At 35.1% G+C, this 14,745-nt stretch overlaps 1 protein-coding gene across 1 annotated transcript; it reads right to left on the reverse strand.

Moving 5' to 3' along the window:
• Window positions 1-9,686: 9,686 nt before the first annotated feature.
• Window positions 9,687-13,573, reverse strand: LOC123906961 (monodehydroascorbate reductase-like). The gene is made up of 10 exons (XM_045956998.1): window positions 13,203-13,573; window positions 12,648-12,719; window positions 12,033-12,084; window positions 11,703-11,783; window positions 11,433-11,551; window positions 11,119-11,338; window positions 10,900-11,018; window positions 10,676-10,801; window positions 10,429-10,569; window positions 9,687-10,312 (listed from the first exon to the last, which is right to left on the reverse strand). Exons 1-10 carry the CDS (start codon window positions 13,251-13,253, stop codon window positions 9,989-9,991), a joined length of 1,305 nt encoding a protein of 434 aa, XP_045812954.1. The 5' UTR covers window positions 13,254-13,573; the 3' UTR covers window positions 9,687-9,988.
• Window positions 13,574-14,745: the final 1,172 nt, after the last annotated feature.

Consider the following 14,745-nt stretch of genomic DNA (forward strand, 5'->3'; position numbering starts at 1 on the left):
AAAAACCACGGCCGTTGTCAAAACCGACAACCAGAGAATAAACACTATGTGAAAATTGTTACAACACATAGACTTCACTCTCAATCACCCCATGCCCCAATACACCCACACTCTCCAAAGTAAATATTTGAACTACATCTCAAATACTCTTAAACAAGAGCATAAGAGAAAAGCAAAAAGACACAAATATATAAACTTAAAGTGTTTACAAGTGTTACTGCTTGGTGCAATTACAAACAAAGAACTTAGGTCCATTATATAGCTTTGATTTCCCTCTTGCTTCACAATTCTAAGCAATGTGGGACTTTCAATAGCTATTTTTTAACCTCCTTCTTTATTTAAGAAACTATGCGATGTGGGACTTGACAATCAATCCCAACATCTTCGATTTGAAATAAGTGAAAATGAAAAAGATCATATCTTTGTCTTTTCGAAGCAATGAAGTTAGTTCTTAAAACCCAAAAAGATCCTACCTTTGTTTTTTTTTATTGGTTTAATTTTAAATGAGTCAACAAAATTTACGTGGAATACATATAATTTTTTGATATCCATATGTACTCAATATTACAAAGATGTTGATTCATTAACATACATTATTCATCTAATTGTACCGCATGAGATTATAGTGTTGTGTGAAGAAGTGGATGTTTCTTCATTTATTTCTCTTTAAATTTTCCCTTCACAGGAATGACGGTATCACTGGAAATTAAGGCTAGGGTTAATTTGAAAACACACTAAAATAAGAGGGAATCAAAATTGTCTATCATGTAAAGAAATTACTTTTTCCAAAGCGAAACATCAAATTACTGAACAACCTATTAAAAAACTTTTTAGTATTAGACCCTTACTGATTGTAGACACATCTTTACCCTGAGACCACAACAATGACAATGAACCACTTCAAAGCAAAATATTGAAATATTAATAGATAACTTTTGCAAGACAATAAACATTTTTTCTTCTTTCCCAATTTATGGTTTTATTAATCTTTGCTCAGATTCTCCACTCGTTAATACAACAAATTTTTTAAAATTTTGTTGGATTAGATTTTAATTTTATTTTATAAACGATAAATATTCTAAAATGCAAGAAAACTCCAAGTTTGAACTGTTATTTTTCCCCATTTAACCCTTCAAATCATTTAATTGCACCAAGTTTTGTAACAATGTATGATTCAAATTGAGTCGATAAATAACATTCCACACAAAAAGTAAGATAGAGTTTCAAAGTTCTTAAATTTCAACAATAATACACCAGATCTGAAAAGGAAAAACAAATGGAAAAGAGACACGAGAAAATGAAGGTTAGAAATAAAACATAAAGAGCGAAACAAATAAATACCTGACGACGATAATCGTATAGGAGCACACAACGAAGTCATAGTGGACAAGTGCGGCAAAGGTAGGGTTTTTGTGTTATGCGGCTAATGAATAGAGCAGATAGACGACATAAAATGTAAAATAAGTAGTAGGGTTGAGAATATATAATGGGGTCAGTTTCACCCTATTTTCTTTTTTATTAAAATATTTGGAGTTGATTTTGCATTTTTAGTTTAAGAGAGGAGAAAAAGGAAAAAATCACAAGAAAATAAAAAAGGATATTTTTTAGGTTTTAATTGAATTAGAATTTAAATTTCTACAAACCAAAATTGTCATTATTTTCGTATGTGTTTGGTTTTGCGATGGACATAATTGATTTTGACAGAATTGAGTTTGACATAATTGATTTTGATAGAATTGAGTTTGACAAAATTGATTTATGTTTGGATATAATCATACAAAAGTGAGTTGAACAAAGAATTTGAGTGTACAAATCAATTCTAGAATCAGAAGCTACGATTTCTAGCTTCAAGTAGAATCAATTCTGGAGGCAGAATCAATTCTAATTTTGAGAAACCAAACAAGCCAGAATCAATTCTATACGTCTAGAATCAATTATGGCTGCTCCAGAATTGAAAGCAAACATACACTTCATGGTTTTGGGATATTCACTAATTATATTTTTTTTACAATAGCAATGTTATATAGCTTCAATACATGGAGGTAACAACTCAAATAGATAGTGATTAGACCAAACAATGGTCGCGCCTAACAAGCGTATGAGCAATCATATTATTTTGAAACTTCACCTCTAAATTTGAATGTAAAGACAACACAGACTTAATACTAAAAACTACAGAGCTATACATTCATACACTTTGGCACGACTATGATGAATTTCATCTATTACAATTTTAGTGTCGGATTTAAATACGACATTAGTGAACCCTCTTCAATCCAATTCCTTAATAGCCTCTAGCAAGGAAATTGCTTCCCCTTAAACATAATTATTGTGGTTGTTCCAGAGCACCCAAACACGTCATTGCAACTTTACTAGCCGCATAACTTTTCATTCATCAATACTACAAATGTCAATGAGAACCTCCTTTGGCATGTGGAAACATTGACTATATGGCATAAGAATCGTCTGCAGCCCATTTGGTGTCCACACAACTTTGTTGTCAACATATTCAAACAAAAAATGATAATCGTTCGCATTGTCTTTATCATAAATCAAACAGGCCAACAATGTTGGAATAAAATTGGTTCTAATAAGATCTCTAATTTATTTTAAAGGTTTTGATGATAATAAAATATTAAATGCATAATTGGGTGTACTAAAAATTGTTCTAAGTGTGCAGAATCACAAAACAAATCTTATGATCTCTTAGAACATTAGTAAAGTCATATTGAAAATAAGATCTGAAGACTCTCAGAGGCAACCCAGCTAACTAAAGTTCTGAAGACTTTCAGAGGCTAGCAATTCTTCAGAAGCTAAAAGACTTCAGAGGCAATGACACTTAGACTCTGAAGTATGTTCTAGTTGGCAAAATTGATCAGAGGACGTCATTTATGAAGAATAATCTTTTGTGAACTATTGTAATAGTTTACTCTAAATGAGCGTACTGTATGATTGGAGAATAATCATAGTACATTATTCTTATCCTTATAGAAAGGAGCGTACTGTACTATTGTAATAGTTTACTCTAAATGGTAGAGTACTATTCTTCAAGGACAATGTAGTGGAATTATTATTACTTAAGGAAAAACATTCAAAATTTCACTATATCAATAGTCCAATGCAAGCCGGCAACCTTATCTTCTCTAATGGTCATCTACACATGTCTCTCTACATTTCCTATATATAAAAGACCTCTTTGTTGAAGAATGACCACTGCAATTCATTGATATACACACACAAGACTATAAACTCTGAACATCTGAAACATTCATTTGTTTGAACACTTTGAATTCTGTTTCAATTCTTTGTATCTTAGAAATAAGTGTTCTAGTCTTAAGTGCTTTGTATTATCAACAACTCTATCTTAAATTCATTTTAAGTTAGAAGTCTCTTGTTAAGTGTAACTTGAGCATCGAAAGTCTCTTGCTTTGTTCTTGAGCAAGTTGTAATCTTTAGTGATTATAGTGAACTTCTTTGGAAGTGCAAGGGGGATGAAATACTCTCGATTTGTGAGGAGAATCAGTATAAATTCTCTATGTAATTTTCTCTCACTCTCTCTCTCACTGTCTCTGCCTCCTCTTCATCTTGTTATTGTTTTTTTTTTTATCTTGTTTAAAAATTATAAACACAATTCAACCTCTCTTCTTGTGTTTTTCACACCTTCAAAGTACAAACTTCTACTTCAACCAAACCCATGTTGGTACCCCAACAAATGTGCCCTAATAAAAAATGGAACAAAATAACAAATCCAAATAAATTTAACTTTATATATATATATATATATATATATATATATATATATATATATACACACACACACACACACACACGAGACTTGTACCTACTGTCCGTATCTAAAAAGAAAAATGCTAAAGGACACGAGACTACTATCGTGAAAATCCCGCGAATGACTAGACATCGTGATGGGCCACTCTCTTAAATTTATATTTTTGATAAAATGTCTAAATTAACCCTAAACTGTTTGTCGGATTACAAGTTGAAAAGTCCGAAAACTCAACGTGGCTGCAGAAAAAGTCCTCCATGTTTTCCATTCCTCATAGTGAATCACACCATCACTGAAGAATTGGACAACCAGATAGAAACAACATTAAATCTCGAAGTTTTGGGAAGCAAATAAATCCCAATTGAAGTGTTTTGAGAGAAGGAAGTAGACCAGAAGAATAACCTTTATCCATAGTCAAACCTGAAAGCTGGAGATTCACAAGGGTTGTGCAAGTGAGAATCCTAACGGGTATTTTTGGTAAAGAATTTGTTCCCACAAAGAGACCAAGATGAAGATTTTCAACTCCACGTTGTAGAACAAAGTTAACCCATTTGGTGATACTCTTAATGGGACACTGAAGAGTGAAGAATATAGAATCATATTCAACATCAAAGTGGAAAGTGTGAATAGGTAATTCAGCATCTCGGGAGAGTAAAACTGAGGATACGAAATCGTTAAAGTGAAGATTGGAGTTTTGGTCTGTAACTTATGTGTCAAAGTATAGAGTGGGAACTGAAAACCAAAGATTGCTCCATCTCTTTGAAAGAGTGCTTGTGGCAACGACATGTTTGGTTTCGAGAAGAAAAGAGAGAATGTGGCAAAAAATTAAAAGAAAAAATAAAATTTTCACATCAAGTCATTCGCTTTAACAATTTTTTCATATTATTTTTTTTGTCAAGTAGTCTAGTGGCTAGAAAATCCAACTTAAAGATGAATAAGTGAAGTGTTCTGAGTTCGAATCCGAGCTCTTACACATATAGTGTCCCTACCAACTCAGCTAAGCTCACAAGGACAAATGATGCATGTTGTATTAATAGGGCATAGTGTGAGTCTAACTGCTAGACTACTCGACAAAAAAATCGTTATGTTTAATTCAACTATTCTTGACAAAATAACCAAGTCATTGAGCTCAAATGGTTAATGAGCTTCACCAAAAAGGACGGATTTTGGGAGAACCTGAGTTCAATTCCTGGGTGGAACAATTTATTGGCCAGACTTTGTAACAGCCCGAGCCCCTTTTCTACGTATTTAGTAGGCAATCCCGGCTGTCACCTCACGATCTTCTCCACCCCCTCTCTAGTGGAGTTTTTGCCTTCCGTGGGAATCGAACCACGTACCCTGGGGTTCAAATACGTGTTCAATCCATTCCGAGAATTGGTAGTGGGAATGGATTGAACACGTATTTGAACCCCAGGGTACGTGGTTCGATTCCCACGGAAGGCAAAAACTCCACTAGAGAGGGGGTGGAGAAGATAGTGAGGTGACAGCCGGGATTGCCTACTAAATACGTAGAAAAGGGGCTCGGGCTGTTACAAAAAAAGACGCCTTTTTTTGTAACAGCCCCCGAGCCCCATCTTGGCGATCCCGGTGCTTTACCTCACGACCTTCTCCACCCCCCTCTCTAGTGGATTTTTTGCCTTTCGTGTGAATCGAACCACGTACCCTGGGGTTCAAATACGTGTTCAATCCATTCCCACTACCAATTGGTAGTGGGAATGGATTGAACACGTATTTGAACCCCAGGGTACGTGGTTCGATTCACACGAAAGGCAAAAACTCCACTAGAGAGGGGGTTGGTAGTGGGAATGGATTGAACACGTATTTGAACCCCAGGGTACGTGGTTCGATTCACACGAAAGGCAAAAACTCCACTAGAGAGGGGGGTGGAGAAGGTCGTGAGGTAAAGCACCGGGATCGCCAAGATGGGGCTCGGGGGATGTTACAGACTTTACTTACCTCGATGCCGAACTCTTGACTACTAGGGGCCATTTCCCTTAGGAACCAGATGGTTATAAACAAAACAAAAAAAAAAACTATTCTTGACAAAATAAATGGAATCCGACTCGGAATTAGTGATGAATCCTCATCATGACATGTTATCTGAGCATATTTAAGGCAATTTTTAGGTAATAATGTAAAGAAGTTGATCATAATGAGTGAAAAGGAGCCGAATCAAATGTTGAGTGTTGCGCAAGCAAAACAGGGAAATTTTGAACTCAGGCTGCGCCAGGGCGCAGGAGTGTTGCGCATGGCGCAATTGAGCACAAATTGGAGGCTCAAGTTCTCTGTAGGTTGCGCCATGGCGCCACAGGGCTGCGCATGGCGCATTTAAGGATACAGTTGTTGGAGAACTTCAATGGGTTCTGCGCCATGGCGCAGAGAAGCTGTGCATGGCGCAATTAAAGCTTGTTATAGAAGTGTTAAACCCTGTAAGTTGCACCATGGCGCAGAGGAGCTGCGCATGGCGCAAGATGAACATCTGGAAAATGAACCCATAACTGGAGCTGTGCCAGGGCGCAAGGGCCTGCGCATGGCGCAGGTTCGTGAAATTATAAATAGAAACAGAGTTTCCAGTGCAGGGGTTCGACTTTTTGGATCTAAAATTGATATTTCCACTCAATCTCGCAATTCTTTCTACTTTTCTTAGCTGAGAGTCATGAAGATGATGCAAGAACGACACAGGAGCATGATGATGCGCAAGAAGATGATGGCACATTAAGCTTCTCGGTTGAGAGTTCGAGGTGAAGAGTATGGAGCATGCGTTCGAGTGATCTTTGAATCTTTTGTAATCGGTGTAATTAACTCAATTCAAACTTCTTTGCTTGTAAGGCTTTTATGTTTTGTAGCTTATCACATAAATGTTGTTAGTAATTGAATGTCTATGAGAATAGGATTTTGTTATGGATTTAAGAAGTTTGAGTAATTGATTGTTGTTCAAGAGATTAAACACTAATTGATTATGACTTATGAATTCTGTGTTAAAAGCCTCAATGAATCACAAATCACCTAAGAGATTAGGGATTTGTGATTGATTGAGAGTATTGGATTGCAAGAGATTGAATCTAATTGCTATCAATTCATCATTGAGTGAGTTAACTGATTCAATTGTGCATAAGTTCACGAGTTGCATGCGAAATACTTCGATCCGACAAACTCTCAATCGCTTGAAAACCTTTTTGAAACAAGAATCGAAAGACTTTCCGAAACTTTCCACAATCAAAATGTTTAAAAATAGTGTTCTTAATACAATGACCGCGATACGAGTTTAATACAATCCCTGAGGAAACGATAATCTTAAAATACTACTTGTCGACTTTTGTTCACTTGCAAAAAGTTCATCAATTAGCAGTGTCTTTGATCACTAAAGGGTGCTCTCCATCGCACCCGTGTGCTACTATTGTCTCTCTCATTAATCGTCTTATGATGATGAGAGATTGAAAAGTTCAAATAAGCCACATATACAGGCAGACAAACCATGTCGCAGACTGGATTGCAACCCACACTCTCTCCATACCTACGGGTTCTTTGCTACTTCCCCACCCTCCCCCGGGATGTATTAATCTCTTATTATAGGATATTGCCGGTATTTATTTTAATCGTAGAGTCCTTTTGTAATTTGGCCTAACGACCTCCCTACTAGAGAAACAAAATAAAAATTCAACCATTAAATCAAACCGAGATTGATGCATAAGTGGATTACATTCAATTTAAAACATCTCATCAGCAACACAATTCTCCCTTACAAAATTACTACCCTATGTAAGGGTATATGAATCAAGCATATAGTTTGACTACACTCGCTTTTATTAAGAAAAACACATTCATTTCAATTCAAATGTACTCTCTCCGTACCAAATTATAAGGGAAAAATCCCAAAAAATTTTATCCCAAATTATAAGGGAAAAACTATTTTCAAGAATATTTTTTTTCCTTAATCTCATAAAATTAAATGCAAATTGCATTTAATTTCCTTTCTCCCCCATTTTTCTCAATAAACAACAATCAATTTTTACATCTTCCCATGCAACTTATTCCAGGGAAAACCACAAAAACATATTTTAAAAGCTTAATTAGTAAAATTGTCCTTTAAAGACATTTTTGGTTTCAGATTGGTCCATTAAAGAAGAAAAAAAATGTCCGAATAGGTCCCTTAAAGACATATTCGTTAATCAGTTTGGTCCTATTCGGACCTTTTTTTAGGGACCAAACTGATTAACAGAAATTTCTTTAAGAGACCTATTCGGACATTTTTTCCTTTAAGGGACCTATTTGGATTTTTTTTTTCTTTAAGGGAGCAATCTGAAACCAAAAATGTCTTTATGGGACAATTAAACCTATTTCAAATTATCGTAATTTTTGTTTTTCCCTTATCATTTGGGATGGAGCGAGTAAAACCTAAATCTCATATCTAGTATCAAATGCCCCAACAACAACACTTTAGATTAAGCAGAATAATATTTGTACTCCCTCTATCTAGAGTTGTCAAAACTGCGGCCCGGCCAAATTTGGGCCGGCCCGGTCGGGCTTCCGGCTTCATCGGGCCGGGCTTAAAAACCCGGATAAAAAATGGGCTATCAAAATTAGTGCCCAAGCCCGTCCCGGTACGGGTTGTCGGGCTTTCGGGCCGCCTGGTTTATTTTTTTATTTTTTTTTTACATTTAGTGCTCAATCTCAACATTTTAAATATGATCAATAATTTTCGCGCGTCCTATTTTTCCTCATCCGATATATATATATATATATATATATATATATATATATATATATATATATATTCTCGCGCGCCATATTTTTACTCATCCGCTATCTACGAGTTTCTCGCGCGCCCTAATTTTACTCATCTGCTACCTACGAGTTTCTCGCGCACCTTATTGTTACTCATCCGCTACCTATGAGTTTCTCGCACCCTATATTTTTACTCATTCGCTACTTACGAGTTTCTTGCGCGTCATATTTTTACTCATCCGCTACCTACGACTTTCTCGCGCGCCCTATTTTTAGTCATCCGCTACTTATAAGTTTCTTGCGCGCCCAATTTTTACTCAACCACCATATACGAGTTTCTCGCACGCCCTATTTTAACTTATCCGCTACCTACAAGTTTCTCAGGTGCCTTTTTTCTCAGGACCCTCACATATTACGAACTAAGTTCAAATCATCCAAAACAAATTATTTATATTTTTTTTTAATTTTAATTTTTTTTATTTTAATTTTTTCGGGCTTGCGGGCCGCCCGTGGCCCATTCGGGGTAACCTATATTTTAATCGGGCTTTATCGGGCCGGACTAAAAAGGCCGGAAATAATTCGGACTAGAATTTTCAAGGCCCGAGTCCGGGAAAAAATCGGGCTTGGCAGACCGGCCCATTCAGGCGAGCCTATTTTGACAGCTCTACTACCTCTATCCCATTTTATAAGAACATTTTTAAAGTTCAAGGTGCATTGAAAAGAGAAGGTATATTAATGACAAATTTAATACAAAAACTACTTTTTTTTAATTCTTGTGCACTTATGAAAGAGCTCTTAATATATTATTGGTACTCAATTAAGTATACTAATAATTCTTAATCAAATTGAACGTACTGTAAAACACAAAAAACTGGGATTTGGATTTTGATTAGAAATTGTTCGATTAAAAGCAATTTCAGAAAATCCTTTGAAATAGATCAACTGAAAAAGTAAAAAAGAAAAGTGGAAGATCAACATAAAGAGGTTGCTTACTTTTGTTTTTAAAAAATGACTAATATTGCTGAAAAGATGATCAAAATACAAGTACTATAATGTACCCCAAGATACAAGGAAAACCAATCTGCTTAAGCAGACAACAGAAGCAAAAACAAAAACAATAATAATCATGAGATAAAATTATAATTAGCTAAAACAATAACTAGTAATTGACACACAATTAAAAAACAATAAGCAAACTAAATTCCATTAATATCTTAATTGCAAGGGGTTTATTTTTTGGTATTTGACTTGCAGTGGAAAGAGAGAGATGCTCTATCAAGTCTGTGTAAACAGAACAAACAAAAATTACAAGAGTTATGGAGTAGAAAACACCATAACGCATATCCCACATAATCATATCATATATAAAACAAAGAAACGCAATACAAATGCCCTAAGATATAACCTAGAGTAAAATGAAGCCAATACCATTATATTCTATGCAATCACCAAGCAATTTGTCCATCCGAAGAAACATCATTAAATTTTACTGGCAAAAGAAATGCCTTCCTTTGCAAGTTGATTCACATCCTCTACCGCAGGTTTGACTCTAGCAACTTTGGCAATAGCTTTGTTGTCATCGGGACTTCCGCCTTCCAAAAAGGCCCCAATAACTTTCCCGTCTTTAATCCAGTATGTCCCAAAATTAGGCTTTGGTGATGCAGGATTGTTGTCTCCAAATAGCACTGTTTCACCAACATTGTCGCCATAGAATTGCCAAGACAGGTCAAATGAACGGGAATAGAAGTATGGAAGGTAATCATACTCTTCAACTGTTTTTCCTGCCTCTGCTGCAATGATGGCCTGCATGAAAATGATACATGTGTTGGGAACTTGGGATTAAGGAGGCACTCGGGGAAAACGATACATGTGTTTTGTGCATAACTGGAGAAGCATAAATATGTAAGGAAGTTGCTTACCTTTGCAGCCTGCTCAGCTGATTTGCGAGCATGGTCAACATGTTCAACTCTTCTATCCTCGTTGTACAATTTCAAAGGGAATGTGGCAACATCACCAACAGCATATACATCGGAAACATTTGTTTTGAAGAAGGAATCAGTCTACAACCACAACAAATGCTATCAATGATATTGATATCAAGATTTATTAATCACAACTAAGATTTTTTAAAGCTTGACACAAGCCTCAGAATATGGTCTCACTAACCTTGATTCCACCCTTCTCCTCTTCAACCTGCCCTTTGAATAAGGATATTTGAGGCCTTCCTCCAACACCAACAACAACAATATCTGCTTCCAGTACCCTACCATCCTTTAGTTTGACTTCTTTTACCTGACAGAGTAACATATGGATGAAAGTCAAGCTAAATTTGATTAGGAGTTTTAAAATCCCATAATATGACGGTATTCCAAGATCACATGCAACCATACCTCTCCATCGGAGTTACTAGTGAATCCAGTAGCAACAGTTCCTTTAATGATATTGACCCCCTTATTTGCATAATATCCTTCATAGAATGCAGCTATTTCAGCAGTAAAAAGTCTTGGCACTGCAACATTGGTTAAAAATATATAAGTTTAGAAAAGGAGTACACACACATTCATATGAGTGGGAGTGGTAGCGAGAAACGTTTATAAATGTCCACTTACTACACCAAGGTTCTGGGTAGACCATGGTAACATCAATATTGTTGAGTCTCAAAACTGCACTCAACTCCAGACCAATGTACCCTCCCCCAACAACCACAGCTTTCCCATTCTTCTTTGCTTTGATTGCCTCATACAATTTGTCAGCATCATCAACCTCCCTTAAATAAAATATGTTTTTGGCATCAGCTCCTTCTACACCGAAATCCGTCAACCTTATAACCTGCAAAATTAATTTTTTAGTATTAGTAAGTGCTAAAAGAATGTGAAATATGAACACTGAATGTAACATCTCTAATATCAACAAGGAGCCTTACAGTTGAGCCAGTTGCAATAACCAAAGTCTGGTAAGTGAATGTTTCTCCTTTAGCACTTGTCAGGGATTTTGCAGCAAGGTCTGCTTTTACAATTTCTGTACTGAGATGCAACTGTACTCCTGCAATGACCAGTTTAATTTGCAATCTAACATCAGATATCTGTTGTTAAATCCCATTCTAATATTTACTTATCTCTTCCTTTAGCTCAAAACCGAAAATTTATTCTGAAAACCATCCAATTATAATAAGGGGGGTCAAGGCCAAATTAACCTTTCTCATTGTACCACTCAGGAAGTAATCTTTCTCCTCCACTCCCAACACAGGTATGGAATCCAGGAAGTCTGGCAGGAGCTGCAAAAATTCAATTGTAACATTAAGTTAAATATCCAGAGAAACAAGCAAGGCAAGCTGCTATTTAAACTTCAAAGGATAATTCATCAAAGATAACAAGCCCAAGATTAACGACAAATGCAAATAAACATAACCTTCCCTAAATTTGAAGAAATGCAATCAAATTAACAATATTACAACATGTAGCTATCAAGATTAACCCACAAGAGAATGGGGAAAATTAAGGACGAAAGACAGCATGTAACTTACACTCTGGAAAAAGGTAAGCCTTGCTAAGAGCAGGACGTTCATAAGGTGCAACCTGCACAAAGGTAAGATAGGTCAGGAAATTTGTAGCACAATAATAACTGCACAAGGCTCAACTGATAAAAACATGATACAAAAACAAAGCTTGAAAAGAAAAACGAAACTAAGGAAAAACAAATACAACAGACACTTGAATTCATAAAAATGCAAAAACTATGTTCGTCACATTGATCATTACATTTTTTAAAGAACAAATAATTGTCCTCTGGATATAAAAAAAAAAAAAAAAAAAATTGTCGTCTGGATATTGGGCTCATAATCAATACTTACAGAGTAAAAATTACATTTTCAAGAACTAATATGTTTCATCACTAAATTCTCAGGACAAATATGGACATTTACTCATAAAAAAGCCAAGAGAAAGGAGGGACATAAAAATAATAAATACTTTTTTTATAGTCTCCTAGAGACTTAATGTATATTAACAAAAAAAAAATTCAAATAAAACATAAAAATCAATTAGGAATGAACAAAATTTATAAACCCTACGAAATTAAATGAAAAACAAAAATCACAGTTTAAATATGATGCAAAGTGCAGTTCATAAGAGGCACATACTGCTTCTTTGGAAATGATTGCAAGCTCCCCAGGCTTAATTCCTTGGTTCACAAACTCCTTTGCTGCATAACCCTGCAATTTGGATAAAATATCTGAATCATTCAATCAAGATTTAACCGATATCCACCAACGACAGTATAAAGATTTTTTAAACAGTCAAGTAATCATAATTGTTGGATCATTACAAATATTTCACTTTAATCATATCATATCTACTTTAAAAGTCACATGGAAAACAGTGTCAAAAGTTTTACACATACAGTTATCTAAATTAATCTCGCTTAAATTCAAAGCACAACAAACTCAAAGTTCAAAAATTAAGTATAATTCTTCATAACGATCATCACAGTTTTCACAAAGAAATACAATTCAACTTATAACTCTCAACAAAACAATTACAAAAACATCATCTAAGTTCTCTTATGACTCTAAAAAAAATCAAATCCTCAATTCAGATTGCAAATTCATAAGGATCTACGATAGAATTCCAAAAGATCAATCAACAAATTCAAACACGAATACAAAATTGAAAGGATTAAGAGAAGTGAAACTAACAGCTGAGACTCCTCCTCCAACGATGATGTACTTGAATGAGTGTTCCGCCATTTTTGATTGATTGATGTGAGAAAATCGCTGCAAATTCGGCTCTGTATTTGTTCAGTGGAAACGAAATGAAACTAGCTATTGGTATTGGTCAGATCCATTATATTGGGTTTCTTGGTTTTGATTTTTGGAGGGTATTTTGGGAAATGGACACTGTATGAAAGGAATCGTAGTGACGTGGAATTGTAATGACGTGGCAGATTAACAGTTGCAAATTTGGTTCTTGCTACTTACCTCCCCACTCTCTCGGGCAGTATCAAAATCGTATATTTCTTTTACAAAATTGCCATTCAAATTTCAAAGACCATTCAGCCATATCATCGCTCATAATTCTCAATGATATTCTTTCCTGTTATATATAGCATAGCAAAAGTATAATTCGTTTTCCATTTGTACCGACATGATGTTTCTCATTCCTATCGGGAAGCTAATAGGAGTGCGGATGCACTGGCATCTATGGGTTGCACGTTAAATTACAACATAGTCTATTTTGAGACTTGTCCGATTAATATTCGAGAGTTAATTCATGCTGATGTGTTGGGGATCAGCACCCTGCGTTTGATTTCTTTGTAGTTCTTTTTTTGTTTGGGCTTTGCCCTCATTATTATCAAAAAAAAAAAAAAAAAAAAGAACATCTACATTGGAAATACTCATACTTAATTGAACCTCACGTGTACATATCACTTATTTATAATATTTTAATAATAGTATTTAATAAGTACTCAATCTCTCCAACCCAACATCTCTTAAAAAGTTCTAATTAGGCCCTACCAATAACACATTTCACCAATAACTATACATCATTATAAATGAGACCCACAAAAATAAAATAGGTATTAATGCTTATTGTATAACTAGTACCTATTAGGTACTCAAATGGATATTGCTCCAATGGTAGTACCTAATAAGTATCATGAGTACCTAATAGGTATTACACCATTGGAGATGGTCTTAGAACACCCACAATGGAGCTCTCCAAATTTGAGTACTTAACTGGGTTTCACTGTACACATCACTCATTTATTATTTTTTAATAATAGTACCTAATAAGTATTCAATCCCTCCAACTCAACACCTCTTAAAAAATTATAAATCAGTCCCACTAATAACTCTACATCTCATCAATAATACTACATCTTTATTAGTAGGTCCCACAAAAATATATTATAATAAGGAGAGAGAGAGAGAGAGGGTACCTATTAGGTACTCAATGAGTTTTGCTCCAATGGTAGTACCTAATAAGTACCTATATAAGTACCTAATATGTACTACCATTGGAGATGGTCTTATATACATGGTAAAGTCAAATATGATTACCGTCCGCATGAGGTTAGCTCAGTTGGTAACGGATATCGTATTTTATATGTCATATTTATCTATTTTAAGGGTGAAACTTCTAGTCATTAGACTATTTGACAAAAAACAAATCAATTCAATTACCTAAATACAAATTATTCAAATATACTTGTTTTATATGGTATCAGAGCTATCTCTG

This window comes from Trifolium pratense, linkage group LG1, assembly GCF_020283565.1.
Source record: "Trifolium pratense cultivar HEN17-A07 linkage group LG1, ARS_RC_1.1, whole genome shotgun sequence".
Classification (NCBI taxonomy): domain Eukaryota; kingdom Viridiplantae; phylum Streptophyta; class Magnoliopsida; order Fabales; family Fabaceae; genus Trifolium; species Trifolium pratense.

Coding starts and splice junctions, on each gene's coding strand:
- LOC123906961 (XM_045956998.1), bottom strand. CDS start 13,253: ATGGCGGAACACTCATTCAAGTACATCATCGTTGGAGGAGGAGTCTCA. Junction 11,019..11,118: donor CTACCCAGAACCTTGGTGTA/GTAAGTGGACAT, acceptor CCAATGTTGCAG/TGCCAAGACTTTTTACTGCT. Junction 10,570..10,675: donor AGGAGAAGGGTGGAATCAAG/GTTAGTGAGACC, acceptor TTGTGGTTGTAG/ACTGATTCCTTCTTCAAAAC.